This window comes from Myiozetetes cayanensis, unplaced genomic scaffold (genome assembly GCF_022539395.1).
Source record: "Myiozetetes cayanensis isolate MyiCay16 unplaced genomic scaffold, myiCay2020 scf2-11, whole genome shotgun sequence".
Lineage (NCBI taxonomy): Eukaryota > Metazoa > Chordata > Aves > Passeriformes > Tyrannidae > Myiozetetes > Myiozetetes cayanensis.
In genome coordinates this window covers 78,396,791-78,424,523 of record NW_026087411.1, presented here as the reverse complement: position 1 = coordinate 78,424,523, position 27,733 = coordinate 78,396,791, and the positions used below count along the sequence as shown (strand labels likewise).

The 27,733-nt window shown below is 42.0% G+C and overlaps 2 protein-coding genes across 5 annotated transcripts in view; one reads left to right on the top strand and one right to left on the bottom strand.

Moving 5' to 3' along the window:
• Positions 1–84: 84 nt before the first annotated feature.
• RRAGD (Ras related GTP binding D) lies at positions 85–20,009 on the bottom strand. The gene is made up of 7 exons (XM_050316786.1): positions 19,744–20,009; positions 12,813–13,108; positions 12,203–12,402; positions 11,120–11,234; positions 5,251–5,393; positions 3,295–3,443; positions 85–1,381 (listed from the first exon to the last, which is right to left on the bottom strand). The coding sequence occupies exons 1-7, from the start codon at positions 19,886–19,888 to the stop codon at positions 1,230–1,232; spliced, it is 1,200 nt and encodes a 399-aa protein (XP_050172743.1). The 5' UTR covers positions 19,889–20,009; the 3' UTR covers positions 85–1,229.
• ANKRD6 (ankyrin repeat domain 6) overlaps positions 18,851–27,733 on the top strand; it is a 97,655-nt gene continuing 88,772 nt past the window's right edge. For 2 of the 4 annotated variants that reach the window (XM_050316783.1, XM_050316780.1), the window contains exons 1-2: positions 24,532–24,632; positions 24,972–25,104. The gene's annotated coding sequence lies outside the window, so the exon portion shown is untranslated. Of the gene's footprint in view, positions 18,873–24,508; positions 24,633–24,971; positions 25,105–27,733 lie in introns of those variants that run through there. The other 2 variants (XM_050316782.1, XM_050316781.1) reach the window with 2 other exon arrangements.

Below are 27,733 nucleotides of genomic sequence, written 5' to 3'. Positions count from 1 at the left end.
AGCGAGACTGGTAAAAGAAAAGAGCTGCTCTTCTGACTAGAAACTATAGTTTTGTATCACTAATTAAACAAAAACACTGGATAATGAACTTGGAAAGCATTACTTCTTTTTATGTTTGAGAGTGCTCTGCTGTCCTGGGCAATCCTGTGGTAAATCTGTCCATATTCAATTTTAAAAGTAGTGATGTACGCTGATTACTACAGCAGACAGATTGTCCAGTCCTCATTTTAATGGTCTCTTCTTGATTTCAATCACAGATGGACCCCTGTTAGAGGGAATCAGAACCCAGTACTCACATCTTTACGACTTCTTATCAGTACATCAGAACGTCAGAGTGGAAATACATACAGAGTCTTCACTGCGCCAACTGTACATGTGCAGGCTCTCAAGACAAACTTAGCAAGTAACTTCAACTTACAAATACAACACACTTCTCTGAAGCCTTATAAAAATACCAGTGCAACATAGAGCCATTTTACAAAACAATTGTCTTTATAGAAAGGTATTTTAGTGGTATATGCTGAGGTAAATAATAAAAACAGACCCAAGAAAGGGCATGACCAGTGTTATGGAGAACTCCAGATGAAATTTGGCCAAAAGCCTGTTTTATAAAAGCTAGTATTTACCTACCAGTTATGATTCCTGGTAAGGTGCTTATTGCTGTAATACTTCAAAATTATTCTTCAGTTTACAAATTGAAAAATATACGAAATTAGATCTGTATGAATGTTAGGTATTAGCTGTCACAAATTTTAAAAGGCATTGTACCAAGTTTTCTTAATTGTTTACTAACCAATTTGATTGTAGCAGGTAAATAAACTACAGCATACATTTTACCTGACACCATGCATCAAAATCACCATAAAAACTAAGTTTATCAAAGTCCAACTCCACAAGGAAAACATGAAAAAGTGCAAATTATGTACCCAGTATTTCTGTCACAGCTGTTTTTTCTTAATATGGCATGAAAAAGGTTTACAGCATATATTAAGAAAATTCTTACAAGTGTTCACCTCAATGTTTATATACACAACATTTTGCTCAAAGTGCTCACTATATGAAAAAAACTGATTGAATAAAAATATTTAAACAGTGCTTTCTGAACGTTGAGGGAAAAGTCTTATAATACATCAGTCCCATTTGTTTTCCTCTTCACTCAGTGCAATGAGATGCAGAAGTCACATCAACTTCATGAAAACTTCGCTTGCCATATTGCCAGAAAACCGCAGTTACAGTGGCATTCTCGGTGTCCCATTGGGAGTGGGTCTTTTATTTTTTTGCATGTGGCTTTGATGTTTTCGAGATCTTACTACTTTCATTCTTACTTCAAATACTTCTTGTATGGCTTTTCGAAAACAATGGAAATTGTAGTCTATTAATCCTACAGAGAAAGAAATGTTTTACATATTAATAAAGAGATTAATACAAAATAAGTAATGAAAAAATTGCTCATATTCTATATTTAGTGAAATACCATACTCTCTGGAGGTCATACTCAGTGAACTGTCCAGGCATTTTTTAATACGCTAAGCAAAAGCACATTTGATAAATACAAATAACTCAGTCAGCATTATAGCTTAATACTATGTCCAGTATTAAATATACTTACTAATTATAAGAGAAAACAAAAAGAAATTCATTGGCAGATATTAAGCTTTAATTTAATAAAGGGCTTTGAAGAACTGCTCAATACACTAGAAGAAAAACCGAAATATTTCATAAAATATGGTGCCATGTTGGAAATCTGCTTTACAGAATAACTGTGATAAAAATAAGTAGCATCTAGTAATCAAAGAATTTTCATTTTTTGACAATATGTGAGCTTTGAAATGGATACTCAATAGAAATATTACCAAATCTCAGCCATCTATACTTCATCTTACTTTGTAATCGAAAAATAACGCAATAGACATGCTGTTAGATTACATACATACGTAACAGGCAGATAAGATTAGCATGTGAGTGGGCTGAATGTGATCCCACAGAAAAGCTGTAAAGCCATACTGGTAGTCAATTGGAAGACTTACTGAGTGCTACAATTGTGTAATACCACAATAAAATTTCAGAATTTTGGTACTGAGCTCATGACCTCACTCAACGTTAACGCCATAAGCTTTCGTAAATACTGCAGCGCTTCTCACTTCAGTTTCCCTAACAGGAGATGACAGGTATGTAAGTGGTTAAAATCCACTATATTACACTTTATGACTTTTTTCCCAGGAATTATTTTCCCTCTCCCAGTCAAAATATTATTGGGAAGTCAACCAGGCACAAAAAGTTATGATAGAACTGTACTGTTATAGAGTGCAAGCTATGAAGTGTCCCAACTATGTAGACACAACAACCTGATGCCGTTTTGGACAACCCCCAGTGGGTGTTTATTGAGCATGGTGTCTTTTCTCAAACAGAACTGTCAGTAGGTATGTGGCAGTAACACTTATGCTTAAAACAGAAAAAGGAAGTGACCACATCCCACATTCATTTGTAATAAAAGGCCGTAAGGGTATGAAAGAGACATTTGACCAGTTGAAGTTTTATAAAAAGCTCAATGGCCTGTCAAACAGCCCAGCAGACATGGTATGAGGGCTGCGTTCACAAACACACCAACACTGACTGGTGAATTAATATCACAAGATGGGGAACATAAGCCCAGATCACAGCTTGTTCTTCTGATGAGTTCTGATCTCAGGGCATTTCACTAAGACCATTAACTCAGTGAACATCTTGCCAGTGAGCAGAGAGATCGTGAACTAAGCTTTCAGTATTCACATTGACCCATGTCAGAAAGATAAGCAAGGAATTTTAAACACTTAAACTGCAAAATATGAAAGCTGCCTAGTCCTAAACATGTGACTTTCCAAAAGGTTCCTTTCAGATACAAGAAAAGCAAGAACAAGTTTCTTTCTATCAGCCAGTTTCAATAATGTTACTGTGTTTATGGCACACAACCTGTTCTAAATGTGTATGCTGATGTCAACAGGTAAAAATCAATGTCAGCCAAGAGAAACTGAGACATTCTGCTGTTGCAGATAGAAATTTTACTGCACTGGATGTAAATTTTCAAATGATTTCTTATCAGAAAGTTGTCGAATACATTTATGATTTCATCTTATCTTAATGCCAGCACAAATTCTTTATGCTTTTAAACATGTTATATAAACTTCATCAGGCTGTACTTATCTTTAATATTTATGATACAGGTAGAGAGTATTGTTGGCTAATAACAACCACAGTTATTCATTAAGTTGCTAATAGAAGGGAAAAGCAATGCATTAGTAGAAAAAGGAAAAATACCTTTTCTCTCAAAGCTTTCTTCTCTGACAAAACAAACAAGAGCGAGGAATTTTGTCACCTCTTTTAAATAAAGGACAGTTGTATTGTTCAGTTTTATGATTGCCATTGACTCTTTGTCATAAGGAGTTCCAGTGCCATCATCTTTAAGCCTAAAGAGCAATATTCAAACAAACAAACAAACAAAAAAAGATAAGCCACCAGATGAGCTAACAAAAGTACTCCTATATTGGTTCTTTCCCCAAATACTCAAAATTTATGAAATTTTCACTTTAACCTTTCAGGGAGATTCTTCTTCAAACTACACACTCTGTAAACTAAGACAAAAAGAGATTAAATCGTTTATCCAATCACACACCAAATCTTAGATCTGTAACTAGAATCAGATTGTTTGACTGCCAAGTACCTGAACTGGAGCCTTATTTTTACCTCTGTTAGATACCAACCATTTGCCATACCACTTGCCATAATGCTGTTTTTTTTCTAATCAATGCACTATATTATGGCTTATCTAAAACACATGAAACAGTGAGTCTGTACTGATAATTCCAAACCCAGAAATCTTGCTTGAGCAGGGGCAACTGACTGATAGTTTAAGGCTCATGAGACTTTGCCCATGAGATGCTGTCTTTTGCAACATCATATAATGAAAAGGGATTTCCCCTTCACAGATGATATGTCATAATGATCAGTGTATTAGTTTTTGTGCCTTGTAATTTTATCCTCATTCCTGAATGCACACACAGATATTGTTAAATGGATAGTTATTACCAACCTCACAGAACAATTAGTCTCAATATGATATTAAAGTGACAAGTTCCACAGATGCTCCAGGAATACAGGACAAAAATGAATTGTAATATCACGTCTTTAGTCTGTAGCTAAAAAAATGGCGAGCAGATTTGTGGTGATAAATGATAAATGACTACACATTGTGGTGACATGACATTTTGTGAATAAAGAAGCCCATGAGTGGTGCTGAACAGATACTTATTAAATGCACAGTCTTTTGAATTACACAGCATCATCCTTCTCAGTACAAAAATCAGCATCCTTTATTTTATACCTCTGTAAAACACAAGTTCCTATACAGTTACTGAAGTGACTACTACAAAATCTGAAACACACAATAGAATGTACAAACTTGAGAAATTTTAGAAAGGTATTCAACAATTCGTTGTTCTTTTGAAGTTCTAATGCTTATTGCACATCTGCACCAGGACTCTCCCTTCTACCTTCTCCAAGAGTGCAGGAAGTCTATCAATGGATACAAATGCAAAGCTACCAAAGCCTACCACACTCTAGGCATGCTGTGCTTGGGCTTCCAAGTGTATGCAACTTAATGCACTAATTCTTAATATGCCCCTGCCTTTCCCTGGAATGGCTGGCATTGCATCGAGGCAAGAGCCAAACCACTGAAAACATAACTTGCAAGAAAATATACATGACACCCCATCTCCAGTTGCTAATGTATTAGAAGGAGAAATTGAAAAAAACAAAACAAAACAAAACAGAAAAGTCACATAGGGAAAAGAGGACAAACAGAGAACTGAAGCAAAGAGTGAAGCAACTCTGTGAGGCCATTAGAGGCCACTAGCTATTAAACAAAACTAAATATGGCCCCATTTCTTTTAAAACAGGATGCATCCTTCTGTTGACTTTGTCCCTGCGGAAGAAAAAGATAATGTTTCCTTTTATTTTAGGTTGGTTTCTTCCAACTCTTTCCTCCAAGTAAAATTATTAGCATAGAAAGAAGAAGATATTCACAAAAAAGGCTGAGAAGGAAGCTGTGTTTGTTGCTGGGAAGGGATCTCTACCTCAGAAGCCTATCGTTTGTTTTCTGCTTCTCCCTTGTCCTGACAAATTGCACATTGTTGTTTATGCCCACATCACTCTAATTTTGAGGCTATTCAGATTCCAGGTACACAGTTTTATGGAAAACATTCACAATTTACTTACCCATATATACAAGAAATGTCAATCACAACATCTATCATATCACAGCAGAGCTCATAAGTTTGCATATCCACTGGAGTACTGTCCGTTGCAATATAGATCTTACTGACTACATCAAATAAAAATGCTTTTTCAATCCCAGAATTCTATTTAAAAGAAGAAAAAAGAAAAATAAAGTGGGAGCCAAGTCTTCAAATTAACAACAAGCTTTTTTGTTCCCTTGCTTAATACACAAAAAGCTAGGCTAAAGAAGTAGAAGTTAAACTGCAATCAAGCTCATTTTGAAAGAACTGTACATAGAGCACTGTCATATTTGTAGCAAACCATAATGCTCACAGACCTTCCAATAGTTTCTGCCTCTGATCACACAATGCTTACTTACACTCCCAAACTTCCCCTCTCAGGAACACACCTGGAGAGGTTACATTTATTTTCACTGGAAAATGCAGGGGTAGGGAAAAAGTCTTCCAATTTCGAGCTTTTGGATTTTTGATTGCAGCAATGGACATAAAAAGAGAGCTGCAATTTAAAGTTCTTCTAGCTGGACAAGTAAGAAGGTAAAAACAAAGGAAAGAAAAAGCTGATGCATAAAGAAGGCAGTTAATGTTCAGGAACAAATTTCTCAAGGAAATTAAAAAATTTTCTCATTGGGGTCTGTAGCTGTTCTACTGTTTGTAGAACACCTTTTAGGATCACAGGACAAAGACCAGTATTTTGATGATGCATTCACTTTTCATGTAGCATAGCTGGTTAAAGCCATATTTATAATGCTAAGGCTTGCTCAAGTGATGACAGCTATGTTCCTGACATCCTGCCAAGCTGATTAAGGCTCTCTCCATACTGGAGACGTATCATATTTACAGCTCTGAGAGGCTAACAGGAATGCTAGCTCATATTCTTTGTGCAGATAAGGTCAACTGCCATAAGCCTCTGCTTCCTGGAAAAAAATGTGTACTGCTTAACTGAAAACAGTAGCCTTGCTTGCTGATATCAAGGGATTACACCTGGGCAGCTGTCCCAGCATGAAAAAAAGGGCAATTTCCCAGTATTGCTAAAGCTCATACTACAAAAAATACGCTTCGGAATTCACCTATACAGGAAGACAAGCAAGTTTCTCCATCAAACCAAATTGTCTCCATATATGGGTTTCTCTTTTCAGCATGGTTTGGGACTGCTGCCAGAGCAGTTTTGTAACTACCAAAAACCACACTGTAAATCCCTAACAAGTTTTAATAGTTTTAAAGCTTCCTTTGTAGTTATAGAACTTTTCCTTCATCTTCTTTCTTTTCTAAGTCAACTGTTCAACACATAGTTGAGAGACTAAAGTGATGACTCTGCTTTCTGTATTTTCCTGAAATAGGTAGAAAAATTTCCAACACTATGTATACTATTGAACAATGGCCATCAGTATTTTGGGCACTTCCCTCTTAAAGAGGCATCACTCTTCCACCATCACACACAGAGCTAAGGCTGGGAACATCCATTAATAATAACAGAGTACAGAGGTGAATTTCCTGCATTTCCTCATGGAAAAGACTCTGTGAGTGGCACATTTCAGTAAGTCATTTATTAAAAAATAGTCAAAACATACACTGTGGATACTTTGGGTAGATGGGCTGAAGCACAGGACGTATAAGGAGATGCTCAAGAGAACTGCCTTTGTTCAACCTGAGAAGTGGAGGTTCATTGCTATCTACAAATATCTAATAAAAGGGTGCAGGGAAGACACAGCAAAACTCTTGTCAAAGATAGAGTATTGAAGGACTAGAGGTAAAAAGCACAGGCTGGAATTCTGACTTGATACAAGAAAAAAAATAACCTAAGAGTGGCAAAGGACTGGGAGCTCGCTGACCTGAGAGTTTGAAGAGTTTCCACCCTTGAGATACACGAAGCTGAACTGGACTCAGCCATGAGCAACTTGCTCTGACTGGCCTGGCTCTGAGCAGCAGATGACCTCTAAAGGTCCCTTTCAGCCCATGTGGCTCTATGAGTCTACGTTCTTTGAGCACAAAGAACAAAAACGTATGCATGTTTATGTTGGTTATTCTGGGCACACATGGTAATTCTGTAATTTTAATTTTTAAATAATAATAATTCTGTCAGCACCTCACATAGTTCAACTGTCAAAAAAGTTGAATCCCAACGTTCACCTAAAATATCAGTATGTAGCTGTAATTCATTGCCAAAATACATATTTGAAAATACAAATAATTTCAGACAGAAGAAGTTGGAACGTGAGCCCTTTAGTGCCATTCATGAGAGTCAATTACAAAATTTTGTATTAGATGAAGAGAGATATAGTGACAATTTCAGCTGTACAGGTAAGATGCAATTTAAATTATTAAGATGCCAGTGACAATAAAATTAATAATGAGAAGTGATTTTTTTCATCTCAGAACTCCAGCTGCTGCAGCCTGCCTGTACTTGCAGTGACAGTTCAGAAAGTTTTCATTTTGAGATGTTTGCCATGCCAGCAGTTACATCTGTAGTAAGGGCAGAAATTTGCCTCTTAACTTAAAACTATACTTATCTTCAATTGCAACTACTCCACCTGCTGAAGACCTACACATATTTGCTTCTACAGAACTTTGTATGGTAACAGAAGTCTTTGTGAAAGGGTAGGATGGACTGCCAGGAGCAGTAATCACCAAACTGTACCCACGACTTCGAACACCTCATTTACCAGTTTTTTTTAGTACAACCTTAACCAAAAAAAGCAAAGGATTTACCAGAATTGTTGTGAGGAAATTACTCAAGGAAGAAAAGCCAAAATCGTAGAAACGATAATCACATGTTCTATAAAATCAGGAAAAAGGTGGAAAAAAACGTACTATTCAAAGACACATTACATCATTAATGCTCAGTCAGGGAAAATGACAATAAGAAATTAGCTGTTTCTGTTACTAGAGTAGGTGGGTTCCTTATTAGAGACAAAAAGGCCAACAGTGGCCTTATGCAGCTGAATGAAAGGCTGCCATGGATGTCAATGAGAGGAATGTCAGAATGAGCACTAGTTCTCTCTGACATAACCCTACAGTCTGCAGAGAAAATGCTACATGCAGTGTGCTAGAAACTCTATCAAGCACTCTGAATCAATGTAAGAGTATTCCATGATTAATCTGAACCAAGATAGTCATTGTGAAAAATCTGCAATGAATATATGAGATTTTATTTTGGATAGGTAAACCCCACAAGGTAGTTGAAATTCACACCATGTTTCTCAACTATACTGGATGTGATGATGTAGAAGGCAGATTCTATTCTTTAAATGGAATGGGTTCAGTAAAACTGGTTGTATTTCTCCAATTCTTAGGTTAAGTAAACAGGCCTATTGTTTTCTTTCTTGAAAGTATGAAGTGTAAGCCAAGATTTGGTCCTAAAAAGCATTTCTCAAAAGAACTTAAGGGGCTATCTCCACTCACATACACTTAGGAATGAATTCTGGATAGTTATTTAAACAGGCCTAACAACAAACAGATTTCATTAATTAAGTACATTTGAATTTATTACAAAATTTAAATCATTAAATGAACAGAACTGTACATAGGTTTTTATTTTTACCATAATAATTCATTGTTTGTTTTTAAAACATGCTTTTTAATATCCCTCAAAACAAACCAAACAATGCTAAAACAAAAATCCACATTCACATGTCACACAACTTGACTGCTTGGTAAGGCCATGGTAACTAAGAAACAGGCATCCTTCAATATGAAGCTGATTTAGATGGATTTTGAGTGCCAGACCAACTGTTATTTTATGACTTACAAGCCGTTACATTAAAGACTGTAGAAGCACTATTATCACACTGATGGTTCCTCAAACGTACAAGCTCACACACCGTGGTGTTATAAATTTAGGCAAAAGCCTGCAGTGAACTTAAGAGTGATCACAGATCTATTTCTGTAATCGTCGGCTTTTTGTGTTGGAAGTCCCCATGGCTTAAAGGAAATCACATCCTCATGAATACTGCTGCAAAACTGAAAGCAGAACATGAATACACCCACACTTTGTATCCACCACACTGGCTTCCTGAGGTAAGGCATGACCAAAACCCATGTCAAGATCTGTTGTTACCAAGTTGCTAAGGTAAAGAGGCACCCACTAACTAATTCTAGGCTGGAGAAGGATGTTTAGTCTTCCTGTGGTTGCAAATAGTCATTCCAAGTCTCTCTGTCCACAGACAGAAGATGCTTGTGAAAACAGACAGGAAGCATGAGGACACAGTGATGCGGCTACACTCGGCTCCAGGTCACTCACAAACTGGAGGTAAGGAACAGTCTGAGATTCTTTCCCCTACCAAACAGGGGAAATAAGCACAACTCTCTCACTCTTTGGACTTCCCGTTCATTCGAAATACTTGTTCTTCCTTACGAATTATACCTGATATTGTAGATATGATTGGAGGTGGGTGTTGCAGACACATGTGCAACTGTCATCAGTCACTCAGGAAAGAGCTTGTGATCAATTCATGTAGTGATTTCATACAAACTCTTCACCAACTCCAAACAGTGAGGAGACCTCATACAGAGATCTGACTCACAGTAATGAGTGACTGGGATGATTCTGGCACAAAGAGGACCATCACTCAGACAGCCTTCTCATTAAGACTGTAGCATATTCAGTATCTAATTGCTCCAAAACTGTTGTCATCGCTCTTTCATTACTTTTCTGTCATAAGTGGAGTTTGAGACTGGAAGATAACTAGTATACAGTCCAGCTATTTTAGTAGAAATAGATCTTTGTAACAAATCATTCATTATGAAACAGCATAATTTGTTGCTTAGTAATAAGAAAACAAGTTTTGGAAAGATCTTCCTCAAATCCTAGCTCTGCCTTTCACATCCAACTTTTTTCTCTCTCCATTTTCACACTCTACACTGAGAAACTGTGAAGTCTAATTTTATTTTACAGGCTGTTGAATGACATTAAATAATTTCATTATGTCAAAACCCCAAAAAGACATAATAAAAGACCTTGCTTGGAAATTGCAGTTGGAGACATTAATGCTAGATGCAAGGTAAAAAGTTAGAATACTGTGAGAAAGGGTGCAGCTTTAGGAACCACTATGATCTGATTTAAGGGCCACTAAAACAGAGAGTTTCCCCTTTTCACAACCTATTCACTGTGTCCCCTGTTGCTCATTGCTGCATGTTCCCATCTCTTACCTTGTGCCAAAACAAGAGCATGTTGGACTCCTCCATGATCTGCTTTTAACTACATTAAACAGTGCATTAGTGTGTGTCATAGTGACTCCATGAGGGAATAGGTGAGTGTCAGAACCAGTACAAAGGAAAGGAAGGATCAGACATACAGGAAGACTGGAGCAAGCCATTGCCTCCACAGTGGTAACAAGCCACATTTGTAAATATACAAAGCTCCCTAACTGGCCTTCAGAGTAACTATGGAAGCAATGAAAGTTGTGGTGGTGGACTCTAAAATTTCAAGACATGAGAAACTTTTCTTCTTCTACAAAGTAGAATTAATTCTAGGAAACACTACAGACAGCTCTACATATGAGGTCAGACTAGATTATGTTCCCGTAAGAATTTATCCATACAAATTTTAAGTACAACTTAAAAGCATGCAGCACAGACCTTTGCAATATTCAGATTAATGTATGAGCAGAAAAGTGATGGTTGTGTACACATTTTAGGTGATTCAGGAAATACTGTATCTCAGCAGCTCAGCAACACTGTTTAATAGACAGGGAGGTGAGGCCAAGCTGCATGTAGGTGCATTTCAACTAAGTTCTGATTATTTCTCTGGGAGTTCACATTGCTCATGATCTCTCAGAAGGCAGTGAAGAGTATCTGAACATGCATGTTGGACATAGCCAGATCTACAAACAAAGTATATAATAAGTACTTACTGAAATAAAGATGTTAAGCAGGTTTTCCAGTGTTGGGAGCTGTGGAATCAGTTTCTGTACCACTTTGCTAAACGCTTCAAATATAGAATGATCATATATGCTTGTCAGATAAAAGCTGGAAAAAAATGTCACCACATTTTCCTTTTAGCCACATACTGTGAACATGATGTACCTTTCATAATATGAGTGAAATGAAATATTGTCAAACAGTAAGTGCCTACACTTATGCAATTATTCCCTGTGACCAAAAGTCACGTTACAACTGAAGCACAGGACTTCCATCTCTATACCAGAAAAAAACCCCAAACCCTAGACACTGAAAAACTAGACTTGGATGTAGAATTTCATGATGCAACTCCCATCTTGGTATTCTTACAAAAAATACTTTTCAAATTGAGGGAGAGGAGTATTACTGAGTATGTCTGTTGTGATCTACTTTTTGAAAGCTGTGGACCCATTTATCAATGCAGTGATGCAGTCAAGTAGTTAAGAGCTCTAAAGAGCTAGCATTTTCATGGAGCAGGTCTGTCTTTTTAATATGTTTGTATTTGGCTTTAAAGTGCTAAGAAAGCCATGACAACTTGATGTCCTCTAGTTCCCAGTCTGCAGAAGTCCACTATTTTTCACTATCCCCTAGAATAATCTCTTCAGCAGACATAAGGCAAAGATACAGGACCTGTCTTCCCAAATGGCTCCAAGCAGGCTGCAGCAGTGACGACTAGTGACTGGGAGGGCAGAGAGGTTTCAAAGAAGGCAAAAGTGATGTAGTGGCCTATACACTCTACAGCTGGAACTCTACTGATTGTTGCCACTGTCCAAGCAACTTATTTCAAGACAGTAGCTGCAGAAAAAACTGGTAGGACTCCAGCGTACTTGTCATCTGTTTTTAAGCACATCTCTCCGTCTTTCCTTCCGAGACAGCAATTAGAAATAAGATACTGCATTCAACCTGAGCTGAAGTATCTCTGATTATCCCTTTCCTTCATACATCAAAGGCTTGCTACTTCAAGAGAACAGAAGACAGTAACTTGTCAAATAAGCTGCTCTCCTCTTTAGGATTCTCAGCACAGCAGCTTTTCTCACCTGAGGTGAATCTTCTCCAATCCAGCATCTGCAAGGTCATCGTTTGCCCTCTGGTGAATATCTCTCTGTGTTTCAATCTTGTGATCATCAGACAAACCATCCACTTTATGGATAAAGATTTCAAAGTTGATATCTGGATTCACTTTATAGGCTCTGGTCACAGTAAGATGCAGCCGAGCTAATGCTTCCATATAATCATCCTGATGAAGGAAAAAAAAAAGAGCTACAGCTTAGCAAAGATCTTAAAACAGATATAATGAATTTTCTGATACTTACGTTTAGATAATACTACAGCTCAACAACAGCCTAATTCTTTTATTTTTTATAAGTAGCCTGTGCCTACATCTAGCATGTGCACAAATCTTATGCTATCAGCACTTAGGAATCTAAGCAAGAACCCTGAGATGTTAAAGCAAATTAGTTAACTTCTGAACATACTGCAGAGAGAGATTAAAAACAGCCAAGCAGCTCTTCAAGTTTTAATGACTTCTTTTAATATGTGTTTGTGATGCAGATTATTTATTTGCTTTGAAAAAATCTATGCTTTCCAACCCATTTGTCTATTGCTGAAGGAAGAAAAAAGTAGTTTAAAGCATCCCTTTTATTTTACCTGAGAATCAATAACAAATATTAGTGCTCCAGTGCCTCTGAAAATCATCTCATAATCAAACGTAGGGTCAAAGAAGTCAATTTGCCCAGGAAAATCCCATATCTGAAAGTTGACAAAGGAGCTGTTGGAAACATCCTCTCTGCAGATCTTGTTTGTGCTCTCCAAGAAGAGAGTCTCATTCGGCGACATTTTGTGAAAGACAACTTTCTGAATGGAAGACTTCCCGCTTCTTCTCAATCCCATGAGCAGGATTCTTGGCTTAACTTCAGTACTGAAGGGATCATTGAAATCCAAAACTGAATAAAATCACACAAGAAGAAAAGTAATATACTATGGCAATGGAATTAGTAACTGCCAGAAAACATGCATTTGACATTTACTTTCATGATATTTTCACTTGGATTTATGCAAATGTTACCAGTTTTTAAGTTTAGAGAGCAGTGCTGCAGACGTTTCAACTTGAATTATTTGCCCTTCAGGCTATACTATCAGAAAATCTACTTCTCACCTTTAATCTGTTTGTATGTGAAAAATGTGTTATCACACACAGATATCCTAAAATACCTCATTTTACTCTAATTAGCACTATCCCATGTATATTCTTCTTTAAAATAGTATCATCTGAGAACAAATACCCTTGTCAACTGATAGTCACACAACACTGCTGGATTGTGTTAAGTACTTCTGTGTAATCTTCCTAAGGCTACCTGAGGGCTTCCTTCCTCTAAAATCAATCAACCAATAAATAAATAAATGAAATCACACATTCAAGGAGTTACAGGAAGACGACAACTCAGGAGGCACACAATTCTTCTACGATGGAACTCACAACAGAGTACTGAGCTCACGAGGAGTTCTTTTCTAAGGTGCGTAGAATTTCACCTATTGTTGAATAATTTCTGTTACAATCTGTAAAGGTTTATTATCCAATAAATAAGATGACAGCACATCATCTGCCTATTTGCAAAACAAAGGCTCAGGAACAGTGATTTCACTGTGTTACCTACAACAGTTTGAAACTGGTACTACTTTTTCTGGTGCTGATAAGTTATATTAGAATAAAGGTAGTTACGGGAGTAAACTATGCTGTTATATCTGTAAGGACATGAATGTATAGCTATCCATACCTGCAGATACACCAACTTTAGCTTCAGGTATCTGTAATCGAAACAGCTACAGCAGTCTAAATTAATGCAATTCGTTGGCCTATAATTTTGAAACGTCCTTTGGTGCTGAGGTGAAAACAGTACTGTTCTTAGATGTAAAAAGCTTTCAAATACCTCTGTGATATTCTGTCTGCACTGTCAAACATAAGCAATGCAAAAAACTGAGTTGTCAATGATAAATCCACAGAGTACAGCTCAGAGTACACAGTGGTCAGGCTTAAAATACTGATCACACAACAGGCTAAACACATCAGGAGTCAGACAGACCTCCTCCCCCCACCCACTGCACTGCAGACTATTCAGCATACTTCATCTTCATCATCATCATCATCATCACGGCTAGGCTTCGGGAACGAAGATTTGAGAAGGACTCAACACACTTCAGCTCACAACTTAATTGCATTTCTTTCTTTTTTGCTGGGATAAAGTTTGAATTTCAGAAAACTGGCACACATTTATTCACATGCGTCATTTCTGCACGTGGCCTGCATACGTTAAGTGATCAGCTTTAGTCCCAAAGTATGAAAACACAAAACAAGGAGCCTCAGCAACAACAGTTGCAACCTGTCAATTTATTACATAGCCTTATGGGCCAAAAAACATGGAAAGCTTGAAGGAATCCTTTGCCTAGGAGCATGTTTGGCAATCAGGGGTGGTGACCACATCCATTTTCTTGTGTCCCTCAAACCTCACTCACAACTTCCAGAAACACAAGAGCAGAATATGCCTGCAGAGATAAGGGCACAGAACCTTGCCCAGGTTTGTTTGTGCCTACCAAGCTTGAGTTACAGAGAATTAAGACTTCTCTAACTGAAGGTGTTAGCATAAAACATCCCCTGGCACCATCTACTGGCTTCTGAGTGCTTGTGCCACTCTGTGTGGGCCGGTGTCACCAGTGACAGACAGGAAGGAGTTTTCAACTCATTATGGGTGGGATCCTCTCCATTTCATTTCAAGGCATTAGGAATGCCTTGGCAGGTATTACCACTTCCTGCGGTCTTATCAATTATCACACATGAAACACTGCCAGGAGGGAGCAGTTCACAGGTGAAACTCCTTCAAGCAGAACAGCGACAGTAACTCCGGTAACTCTATAAGGATCTCATCCTCCAAACACAGCAATGGCCAACTTCTGCTGATCCACAGACAAGAAATTTAGGAAGTAATAAACTGCAGTCTACATGCTGCTCTACTCTTCCTATCAACCTGAACAGTGATGGTTTCCTGTGGCTGCCAGAAACACGTGCCTACAATACTTTGCACCTACAGAGAAATAACAAACATCTTCTCTAGGACAATGTAACAGTATTTTATGTTTTGGGGGTACACTCTTGACAAGAAAGTAAAACAAAGGTACAAGGTTTAATGGTATCTCCTCCATCCCACTCTATCCTTTAATGCACAAATTTTCTACAGCTGTCAAATGCATAATCAAAATTTCATTAATATGTGTATATCCACACATCGTACAATCTGCATTTTGGCCATTAGAAGGGAAAATAATGTATTCAAAGCTTTACATGGACTTTATAAAAGCATATAATGAACAGTCTTCTGGTTGAGGTTTTATTGCATGTTTCAAAAAAATTAAAAAACCTCCTGTTTGTTCTGTACACAACAGAACTTACAAAGTCTAATTTACTATGGATTTGTACTTTGTGTCCCCTTCCTTCTCCAACCACAATAAAACCAACTTCCTCCTGTGTATCTTATGACATATCCTCCAAATAACAGATACAACATGCTGTGGCTGGTCTGGAGCTCAACATACACTGGTTGGCTAAACCACGTACACATGTACACCGGTTTGCCAGCTGCTGCCACGGAGAACACACAAATCTGCTCGCCCATCCCTCTGAGGACACTTCATTTAGGTTTCCCTCTCTTCTGAGTGCCAGTTTTCATCAAACTTGTGGGAACTTAATAATCTTTGAGACATCTTCCATTCAAATTTGGTTGGACAGTAGTTTCCAAGGTTCTGACCGCTGATGAGACAACCAGAAGACAGGCTAAATACATAACTCCCTTTTCTTTCAGAAACAGGCTAAAAACTCACATATATCTGAAGAAATATTTTACATAACTTGGAGTTTTACACTGTTGTATTTAATTATTCCAAGCTGTTATACTTTCATGGATTTTAATACTTACTAGAAAGAAAATGCTTTCTATTAAAGCCACACTAAAAAAAAAATAGAGTTGCAAGTGCAAACAGAGATACCTATGAGAAGAATGAAGACCAGCTCTCCTGCTAGTAAGACTGTTATTTAGCTTTTGAAATTCTGCCAGTTCAGAGACTGGGAAATGTAAAAGAGTATCATCCAAACCTGACTAGATAGCAAGGCTTCTATAGCACTTCCCTCTCAGAGAGAGTTAAGAGATTACCTTATATGTAAAGGAATTGGACGATGTGTTGTCTGCCCACATTCCTCTGCAGGAGTACATGACAACTCCTTTTTTAATTTGCCATAGAAATGCCAGCAGATGTATCACTGCAACTTCCCAGACTAGGTTACTGAGTGAGATCATAATATGCCCAAGAGAAACACTGAACTCTTCTCTATTCTGTAACAGCGAAGATAATTTTCCCTATTGTGAGATACAACACATTTCCTGCTTCGTTCACTTTTGCAAAGAGTAAGTGCTGTAAAATGCCAGTCTCCAATGCATTATCAACAACCCTTCATATTTCAACTTTTCTAAGCAGCCATAAAAAACAGAAGCCATGTTGGTTAGAGGCTGTATCCATTGAAGTATTCATAGATTAAACTCAACAAACCCCAAAGCACTTTCCTCACAGAGAAGCATTCAATTCCTTACAGAACTTTTGTTCACTGCAGTTGCATCCTTGCTTATGGAGTGCACTGTGCAGGCACTGCAACACACAGAAGAGCACAGCTCTGAGGAGCTGAGAACTGCCCCTCTGTAGTACCAACCTGTCTCAACAAGATGCATACTTTAACATCCCCTTTATGCTATTAGAAATATATATTGATAACTAAAATAGTTTTTGAAGCTCATCCTGACAGATCAATTGTAATTAATTGTCAAAGCAGGTGACTACCAGTGCTTTGCAGGAATATGTGATGGGATGCCACATTCAAAGGTATATTTGTAGATCTCACCAGCTTTCAAACATCCAAATAAAGCATCACAGCTTAGCTGTTCAAGTGACATCAAGCCAAAAAGAATTATTTAGCTCATGTTACATCCATAAGGTAACAAGCCTCTAAGTCTTGTTTTGAACTATTGCAGCTAATAACAATTTTTTTGCCCACTAATGCACTTATATTAAGTTTTAACCATTTTGTGTAAAGAAGAGTTAGCAGTCCCAAACTTTCCACTCTCACCTCCAAGCCCATTGATCTTGTAGCATTTCCAGTACTACTGTGACTGCGATATTTGCAGCACTTTGGAGCATTGTCAAGATAATAGCCTTACAAAACACATGCAATTCAAGGCTAACTCAGATGGCCTGAGCCTAAAGACTTAACAGAAAAAGCTAATATGCAACGAAGAAGGCTGTTCAGCTACTGTAGGTTCATAAACATTGCAGAAATGCCTGGTGGAAGGAAATTCCTGTGGCTAAAGAAAAGACTCAGAACCAGAAGACCTAGTTCCATGCTGCCACAAGTGCTGCACTCTGCAATGGTATGTCTTAAAGCTACTTCCTTGGATGTTCTGCAGAGGGTTTCCTGCTTCTAAATACTTTTTAATTGCATCTATAAAAAAAATTAAACTAGGCTTTATGTAAATTTTAGTGCTTTAAGGTCTCTGAATATGACCCTGTGTGTAGAGAGAAGGACAAAAGCCATGGTTTCAGCATTCAGGCTGGAGTGAAGTATCTAGTATGGGGTGAGAGATGACCAATATGAAGTTTTGAAATCTTCCTCATGCTTAGAAGAAGAAATTATGATTTTACTTTAAAGCCTGGCTTCTTGCTTCACTTTCAACAGCCATGCATTGAAGCTGTTCTTCTAATACTGCCCTTTCCATTCTTTCTTTGTAGAAACGTGGAGGCTGTAACACTGAATTTTGGACTACTTGCTGTACAGATACTCCAGAGGACAGAAATTAGGATAAGGAAAGCCCCTTGCCCTGCAGCCCAGTGTTACACTAAACACAGACCCAAATCCCAACCCCTTCCATTTCACATGCTCTATGCCTCTTTCTCCAGAGAATTCCAAATTAAACAGAAAGCCAGGGGATCTGGACTATCAAAATGGACTTTGTTTTAATCCGGTGTAAAAATTGTCTCTACATGGACTGTCTTCTCCTGCTATTCAGGATGTAAAGATTTGTTTCTGTTACGTACAATACTCTGGTGTTACTATGAAGAATCCACTGAAATTTCTGATGTCTAACAAAGTTCCTACTGAAAAATATCCAAATTTGAGGAAAGAGTATGGATTACTTCTCTACAAAGAATACTATGTTAGTTCAGCACTACAGAAACACATTAAAATATATTCTCTCTGCATCAAAATGAAGGCAACTCTTCAGCAGGTTCAAATAAGACTTTATTTAGTCTCAGCTACAGTTCTTACATTCTAGCATTCCCACAGATTTTAACCATGAAGGCTTATACTCAAAGCACTGACCTTCCTCCCCTCCCCAGAATTATATTAGTCAATGCAGCACCTCCCATGGCAGCCTGTAGGACTGGGCCTTTGACGAGAAGGGTTCTGCACGCTAACATCAAAGTAGATTTAAAACTCGTGGCCTTTTATTATGCTCTTATAAAAAAAGCAATTCTTTTTTCATCCTGAGATATCTGAGAGTTCTCCAAGCTCCTTTGTGAAATATGTCTCAGAAGAATGAAGTCAGGCTCTGAATGAACGCAACAGGCTGAGCTGGCATTTCCTTTTTCTACTGAATGAGACTACTTTTCCTGGTAAGCCTGTCCTTCATAGCATCACCATCCATACTGACACAGATACTCGGAGAGCAACGTGGGTCCTCACATGCACAGACAGACGGACACGGGACATTTAGCAGAGCTTGCCACCGTGGGAGTGACACCCGCAGCTGCGGAGCAGCCCCGGCCACAGAGCCGCGAGTGGCAGCTGCCTTTTATAGCCCGACACCCAACCCCCCAGCCTCCTTGGCACACTCAGGCCACATCGTCAGGCTGTGGCTTCTTAATAACTAATAACTCTCCCCCGAGACATCGAGAAACTGAAGGGAGATTACACACACACACGCACACTTCGCCTGCACTCCTTTTGCCTCCTCCCTCTTTCCCAACGCTTCCTGCTACCTGTCAGCCCTTGCCCTACTCCTACCTCAGAGCTCCTCCCTGCTCTCCCTGACCCCACGGCAGCACCCCACGAGCACCTTGTCCCTGTTCCGGCCCCTCCCGCGGTCACCTCCGCGGCATCCCCGCTCCGCCCGGCCCCTCACCGCCCACCCCCGCCCGCAGCCGGGCCTGCCCTCCCTCCGCACGCCTCGTCTGCCCCGCACCGCTATTCCTGGCTCCCCTCGCCGCGTCCCAAACCCCGCGGGGAGCCTCGCCTTCTCCCTGACCCACATCCGCGGGCAGCCAAACCTCACCTCCCGGCGGTGGCTCCGTGCCGCCCGCCACCGTCCCGGCCTCACCTCGGCGCCGGCCCCGCCTCACCCCGCACCCGCACTCACTGCCGGCCGCTGCCCCTCCGAGCCCGGTGCTGCCCCCCGGCTCCCCGGGAGCAGCCGCAGCCCCGCCGCGGCCGTTCCCCGCCGCCCCCGGTGCCGAGGCCGCTGCGGCCGCCGCGGGCGGCACTCACACGCCTCATCGCCGCCGCTCTCCGCGTCGCCGTCCGAGAAGGACTCGGCCCCGTCGGCGTAGCCCGCCAAGCCCACGATCTCCTCCTCCTCTTCCTCCTCGTCCCCTTCTTCCTCCTCCGGCAGCTTCCTCGGCACCTGGCTCATGCCTGCCGCGCTCCCGGCGGGGCTCCGCGGGCCCCTCTGCCTCCGGGCGGGCTCGGGGCGCGGGGGGCGCAGATCCCGCGCTGGCGCCGCGCCCGCCGCCGCCGCTCCCCACCTTCCCCCCGCACGGCGCTGGTGGAGCGCGGCGCGGCTGCCGGCGGGGCGGGCGGGGAGGCGGCGTGACCCGCGTCACCTGACGCGCCCGGTCACGGCCGCCGGGGCCTCCGCGCCCGCCGGAGCCTCCGCGCCCGCCCGGCCCCGCTCCCGCTCACCAGCCCGGCCCCGCCGCTGGCTCCGGGCGCAGGCGGGCAGAGCCGGGCGCTGCGGGGCTCACCCGCGGGCACTGGGGCCTGCCGGGCGCCGCCGCGGCCGCCCTGGCTGCGCTCCCGTGGGAGCGGTGCACACGGGAGGCGCTGCCTCACGCGTGCGGGGCGCCGGAGTAGGTGAGCGAGTGGCCTGGTGTGCCAGGCAGCAGCACCGTGGCGACAGCTGGTGTTTCTATTACAGGCAGCCTTCCTCAGAATCAATTAGGTTGGAAAAGACCTCTGAGATCATCGAGTCTCCAACCTGTGACCTAACACCACCATGGCAACTAGACAATGGCACTAAGTACCACATCCAGTCTTTCCTCAAATACCTTCAGGGACGGTGACTCCCCCAGCTCCCTGGGTAGCCCATTCCAATATCTAGTAACCCTTTCTGTGAAGAAATTCTTCCTAATATTTAACCTAAACCTACCCTGGTGCATCTTGAGGCCCATGTTGTCCCATCCTGTCGCTGATTGCCTGGGAGAAGAGGCCGACCCCCACCTGGCTACAACCTCCTTTCAGGTAGTTGTAGAGAGTGATAAGTCACCCCTGAGCCTCCTCTTCTTGGTCACATCCTGTAGCCTCACCTTGCACAGAGCCCAGAAATGGTCTCAGGACTGTCCTGCATCACCCCTACATGCTGTCAGCATGTGGGAGACTGTGGGACCCAGGCAGAGCCTGTGTGTACCTGGTGCTGCTCAGCTCACACATCTGCCCTGCCTGCTCCAGGGCCAAATGGTGCTGGCAGCACTGCTTGTACCTGCCCTGCTGTCCTTCCATGCTGGCTCAAAGTGTTAAGCCAGGCACTAATAGCGGGTGGTAACATATTTGCAGTACAGGTGAGAGAGATTTTTTTAGAAATAATGATTAATAAGGAACACTAAAGAAAGCCATAGTAGTGAAACCTTGGAAGAGGATGGAATTTTGATGCCCTGGTCAGACCAAGGTGCACTCAGTTGCCTGCCATTGCTTTCTGCAGGCCTGTTCCATGAAGACAGACCTTCTGTCCCTCAGCCAGGCCCCTCCTCAGGATTTTCCAGTGCTGCTCTTGTTGTCTTGTACCAATCTAAGTACCAGAATGTGTGCGTTAGCCCCTGACTGTCATCCTAAGCTGCCTGTTATGGTGACTAGCAGCTGAGTTCCTGATTCTCCAGCAGCAATTTTTCCTCTTTTACTACTTCCTCCTGTCCTGTTCTCCCTCCTTGTATTCAGTGTAATGGTTGGATTTATGTTGGAAGTCTCCACATGTTTTCTGCAGCTGATTATTTTCCCACCTTTATGCTGCATGACAGTCTTCTCATCGGAAGGCCTTCCAGGTTGCACTAACCCACTGGAGATAAGGGAAGCACACATTTTGTCTAGAGAGGGAGAAATCCCCCCCTTATATTCCACATCATGACAAATGTACCCATACACAATTTTATTCAAATACTTGTCTTTATTCTCAACTTATCAACCCACTCCGAAGTTTTGCTTGAACAGATTAATAGTGTACTAAAAGATTATGGGAAACATGTCAAATTTAAATCCTTTACAAGGAATTAGGACTTAGGTTTGCAGCAGGTTTTTTTTGTACCAGTCATGTTTTCAGCATTGTGTCTTGGGACAGCCCTGGGAGGAATTAATCTGCTGAAAACTTCTGATGAAAAAAGGAGGAGAGTTTCCAGGTCTGTAATGAAGGGCCACCTATCTCACACACCATAGGAGCACATATGTGCAAAAAGGGCTGTTGGGTTTCAAGGTCAGCTATGGGAAGTGGGTCTTGCCCAGAAATCTGACTGTCTGTATTAGGTTTCTTTTATACAAAGAGCTATGAAACATCACCAGCAAGACAGAGAATAATTTGGAGGTATTGAAATACTAAATCAGGGTGTGGAAACTCAAAAATGAGGACTAGTTAAAATGCAGCTCTTCCCACAACCTTCCCACAGCTGATGTCAGTGACCTGCCTGATGACAGCTTCAGGTTCAAAGCCACATAGACTCCAGGCCTATTGCCAGATAGGTTTTTAGGGTAAGGCTGAAGCACTTCTACCAACCCCTTGATAATATAATCTATCATGGAATCTACATAAGCCTCCTCTGTCCCTTTGCCTCCAGGTGGTTTTCTGTCCCCTCTGCACCTGGCCTTTTTCTTTCCTTCTTTTTCTTTTGTCAGGCCATTTGATTTTGAAGCTGGTTGCACATAATGAAACAGCGCCCAGCCTTCAGTCACAAGACTTGTAGTAAGGGCAGGTAGATGAAGGGTTGAGTACTTGAATATATGATATGTACAGTATTAGATGTGATTGAACTTTGTCTGTGGGGAGCTGCAGTTCATAGACATGACATAATTTCTGGTTTATGCAACTGACGGAATCCCTCTTGAATTTCTCTTCCCAACAGGAAAAAACATCCAGAATACAAAGTTGTCTGTCTGGATTAAAAAAGGTTAATGTTAATTAAGCACAGGGAATAGCCCCACTGACATCCACACTATCTGCATCCAAGTTTACAGGATCATGATACCATCTCATTCTGTTCCTTTTAAAGAGGGAAAACTCCCATGAAATAGATTGCTGGCTGGCAGATCAGTGCCAAGAAAGCCTTTTTCTGCAATGTGTTAACATCTTGTTTCTCAGTCGTAATGATCAAACATAGCCAAAATAGTCCTGCAAACTTTTACATATATGGAACTTATTTAACATGAGCTTAATTGTTACTCACACAAATACCTCCATTCCTACATCAAAATTTTACAGTTTCCAGTAGAAGAAAATTCACATGAAGTCAGCCTATCCTGAATATGGAAACGAGCAAATGAAATTGTAGTGTGAGGAATCACAGTGTATTTTTATGTGTTTTAGTAACTACATTCTAATTTCAGTAATGACACCAGACTTCAGACTAATGTTGTCGTTTTGACAAAGCTTTGCTGAGATCAGAGAAGCGTCAGAACAATAAATCCAGTCAGCCAATCTCCTGTAGAGCACCAAGGGTTTTTATGTGAACCTATGGTGTGACTATTGCCACAGAGCAGTGACTACCATATTAATTATTTAGTGAAAAAGGCATAAGTAGATTTATCTGCAAAAACCTTCAAAAGAATGTATTCATCACTAACATGTGATACTTCAATGTCTAGTTCATTTAGGGCATCAGTTCATTTAGGGCATTCTGAGAATGCCTTTGAGGCAGAGAAATGGCCTTTGAAAGTGATGTGCCTGTGGGATCAAGGATGGTATGAAGAGCCACTTGCTCTCTGTTTTCTCCTTCTAATCCTGCTTTTATCATTTTTCTCAGCCTACTCACACAAACTCCTTTCTCCTGTACTGGTGTCTAGGGATGGTCCCATCTAACTTACCTCCCCTACCAGTTTATGAATTACTGACATTCGCCTGTAATTGCCCAAACACATGACTTGGATGAGCAGAAGGTCCCTTGGGACATTGTGATAGCTGGAGGGTTGGGTGAGGTAGTGAGTAGAACCAGCTTTCAAGGCATCCCTCTCTGACCTTCTGCCTGCACTTCAAAGCCTGCTGGCTGGCTCCCTGCTGGAGGCAAAGGCATCTGGCCTCCCTGAAATTGGGAAAATTTTACTGTGTCCAAGTCTGTGCACCTCAGTAAAAGAGAGACACAGAGCTCCTGGAGCCAGTCCAGTGGGGGGCAATGAGGGTGATTGGGGAATGGAACATCTGTCTTATGAGGAAAGGCTGAGCGAGTTGGGCCTGTTCAGCCTCGAGAAGAGATGACTGAGAGGGAATCTCATTAAGGTGTATAAATATCTAACGGCGGGGGGGGTGCCAAGAAGTATGAACCAGGCTAGTTAGTGGTCCCAACTGCTAGGACAAGAGGCAGAAATTCATGCACAGGAAGTTCCACCTGAATATGAGGAAGAACTTTTACTACCCAGGTGACCATGCACTGAACAGACTGCCCAGACAGGTTATGGAGTCTCCCTCACTGGAGATATTTGAGAACCATCTGGACACAGTCCTGTGCAATGGACTGCACAGGACGATCCTGCAGGGAGGTTGGACCAGATGACCCACCGCGGTCCCTTCCAACCTGACCGATTCCGTGATTCCGTGGGTTTTTCTGCTCCTACTCAAACTATTACGAGCTTCCGTAATTAAGTTGCAAAGGAGCTTCGGTTCAGGAGCGCGTCCGGCCCGTGTGGAGCCCGGCTCCGGCCAGAGCCCGGCGTTCCCGGCCGGGGGGCGGGGGCGGGTCCCGGCACTGCCCCTCGCCGGCGGGAGGCGGCCCGGGCGGCGGGGGCGCTGCCCGCCCGCAGTGGCCGCTCGGTGTCGCCCTCGCAGCGGGCACGGCGGCGGCGCCACCTCCGGGGCAGCCCCAGCGCGGCGGCGGAGGCGCCGCTGGAAGCGGCAGCGCCGTGTCCGTGTCCGTGCCCGCCGCGCCCGGCGGGTCGGGTGTGCTGCGGGGCAGCGCAGGTGAGCGCAGGTGAGCGGGGCGCCGGCCCGCCCGCCCGCCGGGCTTGCGGGTGGCTGCGGCGGGGCGGGCGGGGCGCGGGTGGCGGGGCACGCACAGGTGATGGCGGGGGTGGCGGGGCTGAGCGGGAGACGGGCCCGGCGAAGCCAGTGCCCAGCGCCCGAGTAGGGAAAGTGTTCCCCTATTCGGGCCCGGAGCAAGGTCCGAGGAGGGACCCCCCTCCTCCGTCGGGCAGACACGAACCCTCCGGGCTGCCCCGTAAGTGCAGCAAACCTGTGTCGACGTAGGGGTTCAATTGCAAATTTGGGAGTATAGACGAGGATCCTTAACGCACTTGTTCCAACTTTTAAGGCCGAGTCTAATGGGAAATGGAAATCTGGCTCGAAGTCATCCTTCCTGTTGTTGACATCACCTGAAAACTCCACTGGAAATATTTCCACTAGTGTACTGCAAACATCAGCCGTCCCTGAGGTCTCAACGCCTTGTGAGTACACACTGGCTGCTGGTAGAGCTCTCTGATTGTGAAAATCCATGGCTATGCCGTGTAATTGTTCTGCAGTGTTCATTTTATTGCAAACATTAATAAAGGGTTTATCATGCCCTGGGGTGTTGTGTGCATTACAGCATAATCTGTAGACAACACTCTGTTTTTTGTTTTGGGGTTTTTTTTCAGTCATAATTTAGTATCTTCATATTTTTGTAATTATGTGGGAAGCGATTCTTTGGGTTCCTGGTTGGTATTTCTGCAATGCACACGACCAAAAGGACATGTTGTCTGCCACTGGATACCTTTTGTTCACAGGGAAAACACTGAGAGGGGTAGAAAGTGTCCTGCTGGTAGGTGGAACAGTTGTTTAAATGAACTTAGAATGTCCTAGCAATGTTAAAGGAGCAATGTATTTGGAATATTAGTAAATCTGTCTCTATTCAAAGATGGAAAAACGTAACCGTGCCTGAATTCTTATGCAGCATTGGTTAGGCATGGACCAGATCCTCTAGTAGGACTGAGGTTTATTATGAGGAGAATGTTATTTACTTGCTTTCAACGTGTTATGTCTGGCTGGGCAGCTGGTTTTATAACAACTTATTTTGGCAGGCTCAAGTTCCAAGTATTGTGTAATCTTCACTCTCTAGATACTTGGAAAACAGTGTTTCTGGAGATCTGTGATTACATATAGGATCTTCAATTGCATTGCAGACCCCAAGACATGGTGTAATGACACTCCTTCAGAACTTCATAACAATTTCTTAGCAGAAAACACTAGTTGAATACACTGCATGTAGCAAAACTAGAGCTGGTTGGCTATATAAAGTATTTAGATACCTGGTATGTTATGTGTGCCTGTTTGTCAGTGAGGACCTGTTAGTCTGCACTAGGGAATAGGAATTCTGTAATGGCTTATCTCCCTGTTTTTTTGTTTGAAAATAAACTGTAATAAAAGTCAGAAGGGGCTTTGTGATGGTACTCAGGAAATTTTTCACTTTTCCCCACTCCTTAGTATTTACCCAGACAGTGCTATCAACCTCATGTAGGAGACTGGCTTTGAACACTAGAAATGAAATGACCAGTAAATTATGGGTAAAAATAAAGTGATCAACTCCTAATCATCCAGGTGCTTTCTTCAAGCTTTTTGCAGAGCTGTTTTCTTTTTTTGGGGGAACAGAAATTGTTTGGACTAATGGGACTCCAGTGTTGGCTGCTATAATATAGTTGCAGTGCCAGGCTTAGCATCCTGACCTTGTCACAGGTGGCATGTTCTGGAGTTCAGATTATCAAATGTATGATGTTCTTTGACTAGATTAGATGAATGATATCTTAATAAATCAGGTGCTTGTAGGGTGTGGTAATGAGCCATTGAGCCTCAAGCTGCATTTCTTCATCTGTCTTCAACTTCACCTCTGCTTGACTTTGCCAGTGAGTCATTTTGTGATGTAAGAAAAAGACTTTGCTGCCCCTTACTCACTAAATCTGTATAACAGGTCTAACAATACTTATCAGTTTGGATGGCTGGCATAACAGTGACCGTTTCTAAAGCACTTTTAGGTTCTTAAATTAATTTTACCATCTGGTCTCTTTCTAAACTTTTTCTACTCTTCTTGCCTCTGGTTTATCTCATGCTGCCCTTCAGAAGGTGGACTTGTGAATGCAGGTGTTTAAAAATGAGGAAGAGGTGGAATAAATGTGTGAATTCCAGGCCTGTTTGTTGTGTTGCTTTGAAACGCATCTGTGTTGGGATGTTCTCCATATCCTGCTTCCTTTGACAGGTTTTGATGACATGACACAGTGATACTCTGTATCAGAAGTGGTGCTAGCTTGGCCAAACAAGTGTTTTTCTTGTTTTCCGGAAACCCCTTGAGATCCAGTTGCAGATGTGCACGTCTTGAAACAGGGAAGGATACTGTTTGGTACTAGGATCAAGAGTGTTATCAAAAAACAGTAATTAAATGAATAAATGTCAATTTAGAAAACATTTTTGAGAGGTGCGTGATGAATGAATGAAGCATTAGGGCTACACAGGACTTTGAGGTTAAAAGAAATGTAGCACATTACTACTAATAGTTAATCAGGTATATTGGAAGAGGAAGATGTCTTCTGAAAATAGTCCTGCTGTGGTAAATGAAGCCACACTGGGTGGGTAACCAATACATTACATCAGCTTGAATTCTTGCATTATCCAGTTGCGCAGGGTTGTCTCGATAGCCTCAGTGATGCACTTCTGATGGAATATCAAGTGCACAGCTAGCTCATGATATGGTGGAGGACTGTAGATTGCTGGCTTGTTCTTCCACTGTTTTACTTTTGAACCTTTGTCAGTGATCCTGCCATGTGTGACATGAAATTCAGGGTCCTTAGAATCTACAGGAAGACTTTCTCTTAGTGCCAGCACTCATGTCTTCCTGTCTGCTCCTCTGTGGCTCTCTCCTTCCTGCTCCTCAGACCTGCTGCTGGTCCTCCAAATCCTAGCTGCATCTCATCCGAGCCATGGCCATGGGGGAAGCTGGCTGTGATTGGGAATGGGATTTGGGCACATCTGTGGGAATTGGTAGATGGAAGCATTTGATGTAGATGCCAACCAGATGGAGTGTACTGGGGCTATGGGGTAGCTGGGGTG

Coding starts and splice junctions, on each gene's coding strand:
- RRAGD (XM_050316786.1), bottom strand. CDS start 19,888: ATGAGCCAGGTGCCGAGGAAGCTGCCGGAGGAGGAAGAAGGGGACGAG. Junction 13,109..19,743: donor GAGCGGCGGCGATGAGGCGT/GTGAGTGCCGCC, acceptor GATTTTATTCAG/TTTTGGATTTCAATGATCCC. Junction 3,444..5,250: donor GACATTTCTTGTATATATGG/GTAAGTAAATTG, acceptor ATTGCTCTTTAG/GCTTAAAGATGATGGCACTG.